Raw genomic sequence first — 15,583 nt, 5'->3', positions numbered from 1 at the left:
GATAAAATATATCGCCAGACCCTCAGAAATATACCAAAATATACCTTGTCATAATCAAAATATACCGTAAATATTCTCACGGACACGACAAGATGTGATGCATTGCTATTCCTCGATTTTGATATTCGGTTTAATATTACTAACAAGCCAAGACTCTGAACGCTGAAGATTTGCTAACTATAAGTACTCATTTTCAATTGAATTTTTCATAAATAAGGAAATGTTCTTCTGATGGAAAATTTAATGTTTTACATAGTAACTACACGCTAACTACAGATTTGATACAAATTAACGACATTTTAATGTAATATTGGACAAAGACTCTAGCGAGGAAATGTGTACGTTTCAGATCTAATTTGGCCAATCGATATATATATAGATATCAAATTTTTCGGTGTTTTCATATTATTGTTCATGTTCAAACGCCAACTCTGAGCTGTAATCGTACTGGAACTGGCACAAAATTCACAGTAAGGAATATGTAAAATATTTATGTAAAATATTCATATGAAAAAACCAAAGCCACGAAATAAAACATCGAGCCACTATCGATAGTATCAGGTATCGAGGTTTTTTTCCGATAGTTTAATAGTGGATAAAGTGAGAAACGCAGAGATTGAAGCCTAGTACTCAGACGCGCTAGATTTTCGGTCAACCGAATCAAGGAGAATATTCGGATAGAAACGATAAAAATGCATGCCTGTTTTTCGGTCGTCCGAAAAGTTCGCAGCAGGTGACCGGTATTCAGTTCCGAAAAAGGGTCATTCGATACATACTAGAAATACAACGGATAGTATTTTCCCATCTCGAGCGGAACATAGAAAGATTCTATCTTTCGTCGTCCAAAATGCACATACACAAACACTCTCATTTAAAATGCAAGGAAGCCAGCTACAAAGTGCAATAATGAAGACAAATTAAATTAAATAAGGTAGTCAACTAAATACAGATTATATGGATATTATTATTTATTAATTTTATTTTAATTATTTAAAAGGAGATACAAAAATGTTGATGCATATCTGTCCTGCAGGATCGGATTTATCCAATATTTCAGTGTGTATTATCTTCCCCCAGCCCCACACCGCCCACAAATAACACAATTATGCTTGCTCTAATACAAAATTTGAAATTTAAACAGGTTTCTGTTTGTAAACAAACACTAACCACTTTGGTCGCACTGGGCACCGAACGGAATATAAAGCACTTTCTGAAAATTTAGCGCGTCTGAGTACTACTTTAAGCATAGGGCTCTAGTGGTGGCAAAAGGTTGCGTCGCTTTCGGATGCATGTGCGAAAATTCGATTGCTTTTGCGCTTAACAGCACATTTTTGTGCTGTAAAATACGTAAAATCATTAAATAAAATACTTGAAACTGATTGTATTATTATCATACGACATTTTTGGGATCCCTGAGACCATTAAGACATTTCTGGAGACGATAATTTGAAGAAGAACTCACACAAACTCTTCAAAGAAATGTCTGAAAATAATAAATAAATATGAGAATCAATTCTCTTTCGACCATTTGGCCGTCGTCTTTCATAATTCTGTTGATTTCCCAAAATGTGGTTACTTTCCTTGTCATCAAGCACACAAATCAGCTATTCTCAAGACGCACGTTGTCAAAGTGAACGACCGTTCTGCTTCATTTCGTCTATTCCGATATCGATAGGAACCGCGGCCAGTGTAAAAAGGCTATAAGATAATCAGGCAGTCTTTCACTTACTTTTGTCACTAACCATACAGTATACTGTATACTGTATGGTTAGTGTCTATATACTGTATGGTTAGTGCTTTTGTGTTATACGTTTTCAGCCAAAAGTCATACTTTTCACTTCAAGGAATCCACAAAAGTTTAGTTACTCCCTGTACTGTTAAGCGCACCCACGAGTTAGTGTCAGCTGATACAAAAAGGCTTCTGTTATGTATTACAGAGATTTATCGATTAACAAATCGGGCTGCCACAGCTGTTTGAATGAATCCACTATTTGTTGTTGCCCTGACCAATTTTTTCAGATCCAATTTTGGGGTTGGTTTAAATAAAAATGATTTATAGTAAGGGCACAGGCTCAGGTCATAATTCAATTTATCCGCATCAGTATAGACTCAAAACTTGCCTTGATATCTAAACAACCTCACTTATGGAGCCCGACGACAGCTCCAAGAGTAGGAGCTGGTATATATTGTACAGAGATAAGGCTTTAATATAGGCTAATGGATCAATGCACCATATTTTCGCAATAAGTAAAGTAGCAACGTTTGCTTTGCGTTCGGGAAAGGTATCCTGGCAGTGACATTTTTCCCGATGCTACTAGGCGTTGTGTCGCGTTTTCTGCATTCATTCTCAAATAACTAAGGTAGTCGTGTCGCCCACCAAATCCCACAGTAAATGCGACAGTACTTCACCCTTGGCTGTGCACCCGATACAACTTATGAGGTGCTTTATCGAGAGGTTGATTTCGGTCCTTTATTGCACTAGTAGAAACGTTTTTTTAAGTCTCCAATATATCTACAAATACTCTAAGAGCATACTTTTTGCAGTGAAGGGTTCTCTCGATTGTTCCTACAAGCGAGTGCAGTTCCGCCTCCACCGATTTCCCTTTGGTGCAAGCGTGCAGGCTGGGATAAGTCGCCACATATCATTCTAGAAGTTTAGATCCGGCAGAGTTTCCTATGTTTTGATTAGAAAGGAGCTGGAGGCTTCTCGGTCTATAGTCCTTGGTGCACATATGACTCCACTTTCCTTTTTTAGGAAGGAGGATAATTGGATAGGGATATAGGCTGTGCCTAGGCACGCAGTGTATTGGGGAAATCATGGGTTGACCCCGTATTCGTCATCCGTATGTCGGGAATATTCAGTATAATCCTGGTGCTTTTATACCCGTGATGGAGTTTATAGCCCAATGGAGTCCTTTAGATGTCATTAGATCTATTGACGGCCACTTCTCCTCGGTTGCTAGATCCCTGGTTCTTTTTAGCATCGGTGACCTCAGTGCACCTGCGAAGTAAGCTATCATATACGCTCAACTGTACGATTTATACTAAATTAAGAAATTCGCCTTTCTAGACCATGTCTTCGCTTTACATGACTTAGCTATAAAGAATCCCAATTTATTTAGGATAAGAATTAAATCTTTTCGATATTTACGAGTATAACCCACATGGCATATTCACAACAGATACATCCATTTTCGCCGTTTCAAGATCAATGTAATGTTGTTCTCTCGTTTCGATAGAAGTTTAAGAAGAATGGATTTTCATAATTTAACAATTTATTTGATTAGTATTCACATTTATCAAAATGTTTTAGAAGTTATAATAGATCGAAATATATACCAATTTATAAATGACCGTTAAGCCAATTATAAATCGGAGTTCGAATAGTCGAAATTAGAAGTTATTGCTGTATACAAATAAGAAACGAATACATTGGTAAATATGTAAATAAATAATAAATATACGATGCATCACGGGGAATTGAATCAAAACTTTAGTTGTCCTGTGTATTTCCTGTTGATCTATTTACTGATTCATCAATAACAGAATGTCCACCTATTGGAATACTTGAGGCATCTTTCTTCAACAAAATGGACTGAACTGTTAACCCCTTAGAGATTTCAGTTACATCAATTGGCTCATTGTCAAACTTATCATCCCGTGTTTTAAACGAATCATCTGTTATAGCTGCAAATCGGGAAAAACGCAAATATCTTAGATTTATTTAATAGGATTTTCTGTCTCTTATATTCTTACCTTCATTCCGTTGATGAACATATTCTTGCGCTTCTCCCAGCAACTGCATTGTGTGCTCCGACACCATTTCTTGTATGACTCTCATATCGCAGGCAGATTGAGGATTAGTTTCGTCTTCAATTGGAGTTGACGGTGGTGTGGCACAAAAATTACCTATTCATGAATTAGTACAAGGGCAGTTTCTACAATTTAATCAAGTCAGAACCACATTAACTTAGCGTTAAATGACCCTACCATCTTCCATTAGTGTTGCATCTGGGCCAGTATATGTACGGATAAGCGGAAGAGACTCATTCTTCCTCGCTGTAGTCAAATCGAGTTCCGGCTTATCAGTGACAGACTCCAAATTAGACATGCACTGATCTATAATGTCGGCACGGCCAATTCGGTTTAAAGCTTGATATAAGATTTTTGCTGCGGAGATGCCTTGTTGCTCTTCTTCCAGCCGGAGCTGCAACATCAACATGCGCTGCTCGGATGTAAGATCCCCAAGGTTCTCAGCTTTGAAAAGGTCGATGTCGGTCTCGGGTACACCCAATTCTTTCACCAGCTGTGGCCAGTCACTGCCTATGAGGCTGCATATATCCAACAACCTTATGTCGGCATGATTAGAGCGAGCCCTATTCAGGTTTTGGTTTTTTTGTTGTTCAATTATAACATTCTTATCAATTGCTGTCGTTTCTGTTGTATTTTCTTGTATATCGGTGTTTTTTAAAGCGTTACGATTTATTTCCTTGTACAAGATATTTCCATGGCCAACGTTGTCCAATATTCCATTTTCGTTATGCGTCGAAATTTTTTCATCCTGCACTGACACATTCAGAGCGCAGATTGGGGTTTGTGGAGCTTCTCTGGGTCCCACCTTTGGTTCAGTCATAAAAGAGATGCGACTGTTTGGCAGCTCTGGGTCCTTGATATGAACAATAAATGAAAGACGATTTTCCCGAAAAGCTTGAAACTTCGTATTCAATTGCTCTCCTGACTTTAAAACTGGCACAAGATTGCCAGAAAATTCTATGTAAATAGTCTGGTCCTGCAGCACCTCAATATCCCTACTTTTGGCAACCTCAGTAAAGTATTCCTGCTGCTCTAGCGTCTTGTCCTCTTTATCATCAGTCATGCAGAAGACTGAGAACTTTGCTTCCGTATAGGAAATACGTTTAGCAAAGACAACAAACTTGACAACAAATGGCACTTGAGCCATATAGGTGTACAGCTCTGTAGCCATGCGTCCCGCGTCTGCTATATTTCGGCAATCCATTAACCAGAAACGTGCAGAAACTGTTGTGGTAAATGTTACGCTATCTTTAACAAAAGCTAGCGGAGTTGATCCAGTAACGTCTTCCCATGCGGCGCGTGTCTGACCACCAGTAATAGAACATAGTAGTCTAAGTGTGGGTGGATTTCCATTTCCATTGCCATAGGACGCATTCACCATGCCCTTGGTGCATGCCTTTGGTGCAGGAATGCTCAGTGTTATCGCTTTATGAAATTTGCGACGACGTGGTTCCACAGTTACCACCGGTGATACAGCCACGCCCTGACCGAGCAGCTTGGAACAACCAACCAGGTCTACTGGCTGTGCCTGAAGACCGACTCGAATTTTCTTAGTCAAGGCATGAGGTGGAAAAATGGCTTGAACCTGTGGTACAGCTATCGAAGAAACAGTTCCGCCATCGGGCCCGATCGCATGCACCTCCTGACGCACACGCGATACAACAGCAAAAAAGTGCGGAACGTTCTGGGTAACGATACGAACTATGCGACTTGTATGTAGTTCCTCCAGCGGATTAACATCCGCATCAATACCGTCGTTCAAGGCGTCTAGAATGTGCTCTTCATTCTCATACAAGCTATGTTCTCGCCAGCTCTCGCCATTGTCCGAACGCAGTATGATAATTTCGCGCTCGTTCTCTCTAAGTGAGCCAAAATGGGGCACCTCTAGTGTAATTGGGCTTGAAAAGAAAAAAATTACATCTGTTTCGATCTCTTAAAAACGATTTTTCTACAATTCTTACCTCAAAAACTTTCCTTCCACGGGGGACATTTCCAGAATACGACTTACCAGTGCCTCGCCCTCCATCAATGGCGGAGGGTTTGCTACTCTTTGGGGTTTGACATAGCGGCAAGTTATTCGCGTTGGCTCAGAGCATGCCTTTGGGGGAACAATGATGCGCACTCCACTGTGTCGATACCCGCGCATAGATCCACCACGGGCGTCTACTAAGAACGATACGAGAAATCTGTAAATGTAGAATAAACACTTAAAATTAATTATAGTCCATTTTGATGTACAGAACAGTTTTGGATGAAACTTACCCCAAATGAACCGGTGGCCGGACAATGAGAGCATTATCGCATTGACGTCCTATCGTAGATGCATTCAGCCCTTGCTCTTTATGCATGATCATTTCTTTATACATAAAAGCATAGTTTAAAATTTTCTTAATTAATATTTTCGACAATTAAAAAATAGAATATGTATCTGTACGTAAAATACAAAAATTAAATAACTTATCTTGTAAGGCATGTGCATTTGTCCATATATTATAGCTACAAGCAATTTAATCTAAAATATAGTTCCACTGGTTGCTAACTTCGAAATGGACCGTTATACCATGGCATCAAATATGAGCGAATCGATTTGTATTTATATTTGTTACATTTTCAATATTTTCTAAATTCGAATAGTGGACTATTTTTTTTATTCTTAAGACCTCATATTAGCAACATTTGCTTACTTGAAACCCCCTAATCAATTTTCTTGAGAATGACCAACTGATATCTGGTTGAGCTTTAAAAACAGCATATAACTTATCGTATAAATTCGAAATTGAATATGATTTGTCTCTGGTCTATGACTGTAGCGCGTGTTATTACCTTTTTGTACAACCGATACATCCATTTGATCATTTCCAGGATTTGTGGTGTCGAAGTTTTGATGGTCATGGTCATGGCCATAGTTTGCTTTCAAATCATCGGTAGCCATATATTTGTATTGATTATGATCTAAAAGCTCGTCCCCGCCTTCGTCTTCGGAATCAGAGAGTAAAGTCTCATGCATAAGTTCCGGCGACACAACCTTGTATTTTTCTTCCACCACTCCAGTGCTCGTATTGGTGATGGATGTTTGGGTGACGACCTTAAGTGTCTCCACTGCTGTAACGTAGCCCAGGTTGCTTGCAATATTTAGGGCCGTTTTACCATTCTGAAATAGTTTAGTGCCACATCTAATTATCTAATTATGTTATATATATATGTATGTTAGTAATATTAATTCTTTCAAATCTATTAAACAATCTTTAGAACGTTTCAACCATTTAAACTTTTGTGCCAAAGCGAGTGTAGTGAAAATTGGAAACAAACTTTCTTACGTGATATCATGCAAATATGCAAATTAGATTTGGTAATTAACTTCTATATTCTAAAAAGATTTAATTTAAAACCAGAAACCGCTTTAAAACCGAAACAAGTGAATGTTTCCGAGCGATAATTATTGAGCTGAATAGGGCCTGCCCAAATACACAAAACAGAAAGTATACAAAACTATACAACGCCCAAATTTAATTTTTTTTTACACTATTGCTTTCACAGATGATCACAAGTCACAATATTCAGAAGTATACAATACATACACAAAATGTGGATAGCCAAAATAATTACAAGTTGCCAGAGGACAGAAAGTCGGTGAAGAGGCTAACCAGTCGAATTAACCCGTGCATTTGCACATTTCCATGTAGATTCTTTTTGGAAAACATATGGGTACATACAAACATACATATATACTCATAAATAAGTATTCATGTATCCATACCGGAAAAACTAAAATAAAATATTTAAAAATAGAACCGTTCGGTCAGTATCTATGCTACACAAACAAACATTGTTCCGGATGTTATGCCTTTGGTAAACATTTATTTACAAAACTCTGTACTTTAGAAAATGCTGCAATTAAATGCTTCGTTCAAAACTGCTCGAAGATTAAAACTATTTGTTACGGGGAACATCTTCGACCTATAAAACGTTGCTGTGTGTGACTCACAAGACACGAATCGATCTCTGAGAGTATAACAAAGAAATACAACTCTCTATGTAACAACCCTGGATATTATGTTTATTAATATATGTATTGAATAAGAACTTTCTATTACAAAATAATTGTCCCCTTTAAAGTTAAGCCACGTGCTCGGAAATTCAGTGCGTTGTGATTTTGCAGAGAGTAAATCCCTCTTTCAAAATAAAAATCTATTTAAAATAAACGGCAATAACTTTGAAGAAATATAAATATCGTTCGTACAGTTATAAAGCTTTATTTAAACCAATCAACTATTTGTAGACTGTTTTGTCGTCCAAAAATCCAAAACAACCAAATGGTCTTTTATGGTCGTTTTCATTTGACTTCTCTTAAGCTTTTAGTTGTGTTCCGCACCGATTCAGAGGTTCACATTTGTTTTGATCATAGATGCATATCTTAAGATCAAAATAAAACCTGAATTATCTGCCGTTAGCCCCCTTTCGTAACAATATGTTGATCGTAGTGCAAAAGGTACTTGTGTCTATTATTTGTTTTTTTTTTTTTTGTATTAATTGCTCTTTTATGTATTTCCTATTGTTTATCTATCCTATTGTGTTTTAAATGTCAAATTTATATTTTTATACCCATACTCAAAAAGACTTAAGGGGTAGATTGTATTTGTGGTAAAAGTGGATGTGTGCAACGCAGAGAAGGAAACGTTTTAGACCCCATAAAGTATATATATTCTTGATCAGCATCAATAGCCGAGTCGATATAGCCATGTCTGACTGTCCGTCCGTCCCGAGGAGCACCTAGTTCTCAGAGACTATAAGAGCTAGAGCAACCAAATTTTGTTTCCAGACTCATATGATTTCACACTGCTACAAGTGCATATATGAGTACAGCAAGAAACACTCTAAGCAAGAAAGTGATCTGAAAGAAGCGTCTGACAGCGCAAGCTGAGTTTATTCAATGCTGAGCATTTTTAAGCGATTGCATGTGTGTAAAAACTTTAGCTCATGAGTAAATCAAGAAAAATGTGATTTTTGCAGTTTTCTGGTACTCAGGCCCCTGCTTAAACTAATTCACCCTATCCATTAATTCTTCATGCTTTCTTGCTTGTTCGTAAGGTACAGTACACCTCAAAGTACACCAGGACTGTATATAACACTAGTCAACACGATTTTTCCTCAAGGAACAAAACGAACTTTTTCTTAAAGATTTGGGGCTAAGAAATGGTTTGATGATATTTTTTTTTTTCTATGGCAGAACTTTTTTTTGAAGAATTTTAGAAAACTGGTATTTTTTTTTAAGCTTTATTCAGAGGTAGCGCTTGTTTTTTTCATATAACTGTAGTATCTTACGTCTGGTTGTAAAGAACTTTGCTACTTTGAAAAGATAATTAAAACAGCTAGAAGTTAAGCCCAAACACTTTGTGATTACAGCTTACCGTCTGGGAAATATAAAATATAATATAAAATGAACAAAAAATACCTTTTGGAAGGTTGCGGGCCCAGGTCCAGGACCAAGGCCCTGAGGCACCGTTTAAAGATAAACGAAAAATACGTCGGATACAGTAAAATTTGACAATCGCCCAAAATCTATTGGCTCTTGTAAAGTGATGAGAGTCGATGTTGCGGTAAACAACAGCCACGGTTACCCAAGCCACGATAATCTTAACAGGTGACGAATCATGGATATATATATATATATATATATGAAACAAAACATCCATAGACTGTATGAGCGTAGGAATATCAATTCCGAATTATAAATCCACAGGCCGGTTTTGGCCGGAAGTTTTATTGAGAATGGACGGATCCTAATATCGGATTGTGTTTACTAGGACAATTTAAGCTCTCAGACATCGCGCAATAGTTTTTCGATGGCGAAAGAGGCTTATGAGATTTACTCCTTGTGAGTCATCCAAAAACGGATGACTGTTCATATATGTGAATGTACCTGAAGAAAGTGGAATGAAAAGCCTCAAACCCTGAAACTAGTTTAAATTATAAAAATAAACTTGGTTTTCCGACAGGGCTATATGTTAACTATACATATAAATATACCATGCATATAACAAATGATTCGACTAATCATCACTGGCTAACATATGCCAAATGTAAAAGCAGCTTCTGCTTTAAATGGACAGAGTAGGTATAGATTGATATGCATTAAAAGTGACTTTGACTTATAGGAATATTTAGTATATATTGACAATCAGTATAACTCACGTTTGTTAAAGCATCTGGATTCGCCTTGTGGCGCAACAAGAGATTAATGATCATTATATGACCCTGCTGTGCAGCCTGATGTAGTGGTGTATAGCCAATGTTGGTGGACATTTCAATGTCAGCATCATTTTCAAGGAGATATTTTACGAGATTGATTTGTCCGTAGTGGGCGGCAATGTGTAGCGGAGTATACCCATTTTTGGTGCGCTCTGAAATGCTAGCACCGTTTTCCAGTAGAGTCCGAGCGACAGGGACATGGCCTTCTTGGGAAGCTAAATGCAATGGTGTTAGGCCGTTCTTAGCAGCAGCACTAGTGGCGCCATTTTGTAGCAAAAGTTCGACCATAGGCAAATGTCCCTCTTGGGCAGCCAGATGAAGTGGAGAAAAGCCCGACTTGCTGATGGCCCCAACATCAGCACCATGTTGTAGAAGGTGCTGGGCCATTTCTGCGTTGTTCTTTTTTGCAACAATATGCATGGCACTGTGCCCGTTGCGGGCGCATATTTGCGGCGATGCACCCTTCTCCAGAAGTACCGCCACTACCGGCTGATGGTCATAGTGCGCCGCTACGTGCAATGGAGTCACATCGTTCTTGCCTTGACAATCAATAGAAGCACCCTTTTCGAGCAATAGGAACACTACCTTTTGTTTTCCGTATTTGCTAGCTAGATGCAATGGTGTAAACCCCTTTTGTGTGATTGCATCTAGTCGAGCGCCGCTCTCGAGCAATGCTAAGCACACTTCCTCCTGACCTTCCTTCGCCGCAATGTGAAGCGCCGTGTACTTGTCCTTAGTTGTAGCGTTTATCTCGGCTCCATGCTGCAACATTAGCATAATTATATCAATGTTGCCCAGTCGGGATGCCACGTGTAGCGGTGTTTGTCCTTCACGAGCGACTGCATCCACCTGCGCTCCGTTACGAAGCAAAATTCGAATTATGTCCGTCTGAAAGCACATAAAGGTAATAAATAATCTAATCCAGATAGAAAGATAGCAAAACATTACTTGATTGGCCCGCGCTGCTAAATGTAATGGTGTTTCTCCGCGTATTGTTGGTATATCTGGACTAGCGTCATGCTGCAGCAAGTATATGACAATGTTCATGCAGCCTGCAAATAGCCAAATTTGAAAAGGATGTCAGTATCGACTAGAATATATGTTCTATTGCTTTAATGTCTTTAATGAATCGAATTTGACGAATTAAACGCGTCGATTTGAACTTGTCTATGTACCTACCCATAAAACTAGCCACGTGCAATGGTGTAAGGCCAGATTCCGTGGTTGCACTAATGGTAGCCCCATGCTTGATGAGCAATTCAGCGACTTTGATGCGATTTTTCTTACAGGCAATATGAAGGGGGGTGAAACCGTTGAGGGCACGTGAGTTTGCATTTGCACCGTAGTCGAGCAGCAGTTTGGCCACCCTCACATGGCCACAGTGTGCGGCCACGTGGAGTGCTGTCAAATAATCAACGGTTACCTCGTCTACTGGAGCCTTATGTTCCAGAAGAAGACGCGCCGCTTCATCGTGTTCGCCTTGTGCCGACATATGCAAGGCTGACAATCCATTTTTTGTCTTTGATAATATTGGAGCATTGTGACGCAGGAGGAGCTCAATAACCTCAACATGGCCTGAGCGTGAGGCACAGTGTAGCGGTGTCAGGCCGTCACGAGTCGGTCCATCTATGCGAGCTCCATGGGACAACAATAAGCTGCAAACTGTAGACTTTCCCCACTTGCAGGCTACGTGCAACGGCGATATATTGTGTTTGGCAACATAGTTGACATCAGCACCGTGGTCCAGCAGCAAGGTGGCTATGTCCACGTTCCCATAATGAGCGGCAATGTGCAGAGGCGTAAAGCCAGACTTGGAAACAATGTCTGCATTGTGATCATGCTGCAGCAGCAGTGTGGCTGCGCTTACGTCGTTCTTCTTGGCTGCAATATGAAGTGCCGGAAGACGCACCTTGCCACGAACATCACTTTCTAGGAGCACTGCCACCACCTTGTCGTGACCTTGCTGCATTGCCACGGCCAATGGTGTAAAGCCGTCTTCTGTGGCCAGAGACGGGTTTGCTCCTTTTGCCAGGAGCAGTCGGCAACAGTTGTCGTGATTCTCCTGAGCTGCCATATACAGCGGTGTAAATCCATTTAACGATTGAACGTTTACATTTGCATTCGACTGAATAAGTTGCTTAATAACATTTTGCTGTCCCGCCAGCGACGCTATATGCAAGGCTGTATTTCCCTTTTTGGTTGCGTTGTCCACTTTGATGCCTCTCCTCAGTAACTCACTGCAAATATCGACATATCCATCCTTTGCCGCAAGGTGTAGAGCGTTTAGGCCGTTCTAAGATTATTTAAAGTTATCAATACGTATAAATGTGCCTCAATGAATTCAATTATTTACCGCATTGCAAGTATTAATATCCGATATCTCTCCACTTTCGATAAAATCAAGAAGTTTTGTTATATCTCCACTGCGGGCAGCACGTAAAAATGATATCGTTGAATCGATCTGTCAATAAACAGCACGTCATAAACAGAGATACTATAATACCTGGTACTTACTACTAGTATATGTAATCTAATTCATGTAACTTATACATTATATTATATACGTAAATGCCTGAATTAATATCGAACCCGATGAGTGCTATCTTCCACTATCTTTGGTATCCTCAAGCCCTCCGCTCAGTTCTGTAAGACCCTCAGCCAGGGTAAGACAGTAGACGAGAGACACAGGTAATAAAATCATTCACTATGATTCTAAGCTTTCCGTTTTCTTGTATCTTCAAAATTGTGGATGGCACGGATTTTCTCCTTCTGTTGGCGCGGTTTTCAATATTTAATACTCTTTGAGTACCAGGTAATTACCAAAACATACAAAGAATGTAAATATGTATATATTTAAAAAATTGAGCCAAAGCTCGCAGCTTCTGGCCCATGTAAATTGTATTATTGTTTATTTATTTTATTTATTAATATATGTTAAACTTAATTTTTTAAATAAAATAAAATATTATACTATATTTATAATACCTTGTTTTCAGGTTAAAAAATTAAATCAATACAGTGTAAAAGCCATTTCCGTACATACAAAGAGAAAATATGTTCACAAGCTTAGGGTATGTACAAATATTCAACTGTTAAACAGTATGTACTTGCATGTATATGTATATATATTTATGTTACATTACCTGCTTTTCGTATTTTGTGTTTCCATTTATTTTGTCTAGAGATATCCCGTTATCTAGAGGTTTATTATTCGTTTTTGTTGTCATTGTGTCTTCGCTTAGATTTATTTTTTCGGTTTGTATCTTGTTTTCAATTTTTAACTCTCCTAGTGTCATGATTTAGCGTCAATTTAGTGCCTGAAAGTACTAACAACACAAGGAACATGTAAGCAAAGAAAAACACACACCCATAGTTGCACATTAATGTTACGGTTCTCATATTCGTCATTCGAATGATCACAATGTTTGTTTGTATGTATGCATGTACTAGGTGTATACATACGCACGGTCAAGTGTATGTGCATTTCTCTACATGCCTTTTAATTAAAGATAATTAAAAAATTTAAAATGTTAGCTAATTGAATTGGCAATTGTAAAAACAGAGTGGCACATAGTAAAATAGCTTAGTTTCACTTTTATTTAAATATTACGATTTGTCAAGAAGGTATACAATTGTTGTCAGTATGACGTCATAATAATTTGCATTGGTATTCTATTCCCTTGTCTTTTGTTAATACAAGTGCCTAGAAATATATTTATAAATAAAGAAGACGATTCCGTTAGACAGTTCACATTATTTACATATTTAAATCTTCAAATTATAAAACTTTTTTTTACATACAACAGGCAAAAGTTATCTTCTCTTCTAATTATTTTGAGAGAAAGTTATTAGCCTAACTCAGTATTTCTTTACTTATCGCTTCCGCACCATCACTATATACATAATTTGTTAGTGAATAATAATCAAGTTCCAAACAGCACATCTATGAGAAACGGTGGGAATTTTTGACAGATGTGAAACTCCGATTCCCACTGGCACCATCCACCATCCGTAACAAATAGCTAATGCACACAATTTGGTACGGCGGAACATTTTTTTCTTTTAGCATAGTATCCAGCACTGCGAAATCGAAAAATTCCTGTCAAACTCCATATAAAAAAACTGTGACAGGAATGTTTCGTTTATGTATTTCTGGAGTGTGTATCTAGCAACACGAGCGGAATCCACAGATTTATATTGATAGCTGCCTATCGGGACCATGTGTGGACTGATGGGCTGTTTACATTGGGACTGCGTCATGCTTCTTTGCGTCTTGGCGAAGACGCAGTTTTTTTTACATAGGTTAAGCATAGGGCCCTAGTGGTGGCAAAAAGTTGCGTCAGTCTCTGATTTATTTGCGTCTATTCGATATATTCGATTGCTTTTGCGCTTAACTGCACATTTTTGCACTTTTCTGCCTATCAGCGCAACTATCACCTCTAAGAACAACAAAAACTTGTAGTTAAAAAATCAAATTTTGGCGCTAAAATGAATGGTTGTGCAAAAAGGTGAAAATATACATAAAATAATGAAATAAAATACTTGAAACTGATTGTATTATTATCATACGACATTTTTGTGATCCCCTGATGCCATTATGACACTGCTGGAGACGAACTTCGATGGTTTTCATAATTTTAAGAAGAACTCCCACAAGCTCTACAAAGAAATGTCTGAAAAAAATAAAAAAATATAAGAATCAATTCTCTTTCGTCCATATTCTTGTCGTCTTGCATAATTCTGTTGATTTCTCAAAATTTGTTTACTTTCAAGACGCGCGTCTGCCAATGTAAACGCCTTTTCTGCTTCATTGCGTCTATTCCGATATCGATAGCAGACGCGCCCAGTGTAAAAAGGCTATGAGAGAACAGCTGATATCCAGCTCAGGAATATATATTTTACAATTCTTCCTGAAGTGAATGGTGCAAGATGAAGGCAAAAACTGTCCGCAAAACCAAAAAGAGAGATGAAAATTAGTCTGTTTTGTTTTGCAGCAATATATTCCGCCACCAACACAATCACTTCATCATCAGAGTGCAATTTTTTCCTTTTTTAATTTTAGCAGAATTTTACAGTTGCATCTGTTTACAAAACACAGCTGATTCATCAACGCTGTTGTAGCTATGTTCCACACCCTCAGGGAATAACTAGCAAATTCCTTGCCGCAATTTTCCGCGGTGCTGGATAGAGGCCTTTTATAATTTAAATGTATATTAATAATATTGCAACGGTACTGAATTTGAGTCAGCACCAAAATATATTCTTGCACAATCTAATCATGTTGCTGGACATGGATGATGATAATAATGTGGTCAACATTGACGAGGAGAATTTATTGGAATGGATTTGATTTGAAAACACTGAAGTTTTGGGAGGAAGATGTACCCGAAAAGAACGAGGAGTTTTTTAAGGAAAGTTGTATAGCCATAGCATTGTATTCTTTGGGTTCTTTTTCTGAGTACAGAACAGTCGGAAGGCTGTTAGCAAACAACGTGTGCAATATACTGCATGAGTTTTGCAA

At 38.3% G+C, this 15,583-nt stretch overlaps 1 protein-coding gene across 7 annotated transcripts; it reads right to left on the bottom strand.

The window, feature by feature from the left end:
• Positions 1-3,285: 3,285 nt before the first annotated feature.
• Positions 3,286-13,951, bottom strand: LOC111070804 (ankyrin-3). 7 transcript variants are annotated; one of them, XM_022361751.2, is made up of 13 exons: positions 13,864-13,947; positions 13,673-13,765; positions 13,206-13,388; positions 12,416-12,523; positions 11,242-12,355; positions 11,011-11,114; positions 10,006-10,950; positions 6,637-6,964; positions 6,076-6,169; positions 5,775-5,999; positions 3,991-5,711; positions 3,757-3,909; positions 3,286-3,687 (listed from the first exon to the last, which is right to left on the bottom strand). In XM_022361751.2, the coding sequence occupies exons 3-13, from the start codon at positions 13,356-13,358 to the stop codon at positions 3,494-3,496; spliced, it is 5,139 nt and encodes a 1,712-aa protein (XP_022217443.2). In that variant the 5' UTR covers positions 13,359-13,388; positions 13,673-13,765; positions 13,864-13,947; the 3' UTR covers positions 3,286-3,493. The 7 variants fall into 7 exon arrangements, with proteins under 7 accessions (XP_022217443.2, XP_022217445.2, XP_022217444.2 ...); XM_022361753.2 differs by having other exon boundaries at positions 13,693-13,765; positions 13,864-13,941; XM_022361754.2 differs by having other exon boundaries at positions 3,594-3,713; positions 13,864-13,943.
• Between the last annotated feature and the right edge of the window lie 1,632 nt (positions 13,952-15,583).

The sequence above is a fragment of the Drosophila obscura genome, unplaced genomic scaffold (genome assembly GCF_018151105.1).
Source record: "Drosophila obscura isolate BZ-5 IFL unplaced genomic scaffold, ASM1815110v1 contig_187, whole genome shotgun sequence".
NCBI classification, from domain to species: Eukaryota; Metazoa; Arthropoda; class Insecta; order Diptera; family Drosophilidae; genus Drosophila; species Drosophila obscura.
The sequence above is the reverse complement of the archived record's forward strand: the minus strand, read 5'-3'. Positions and strand labels throughout refer to the sequence as shown.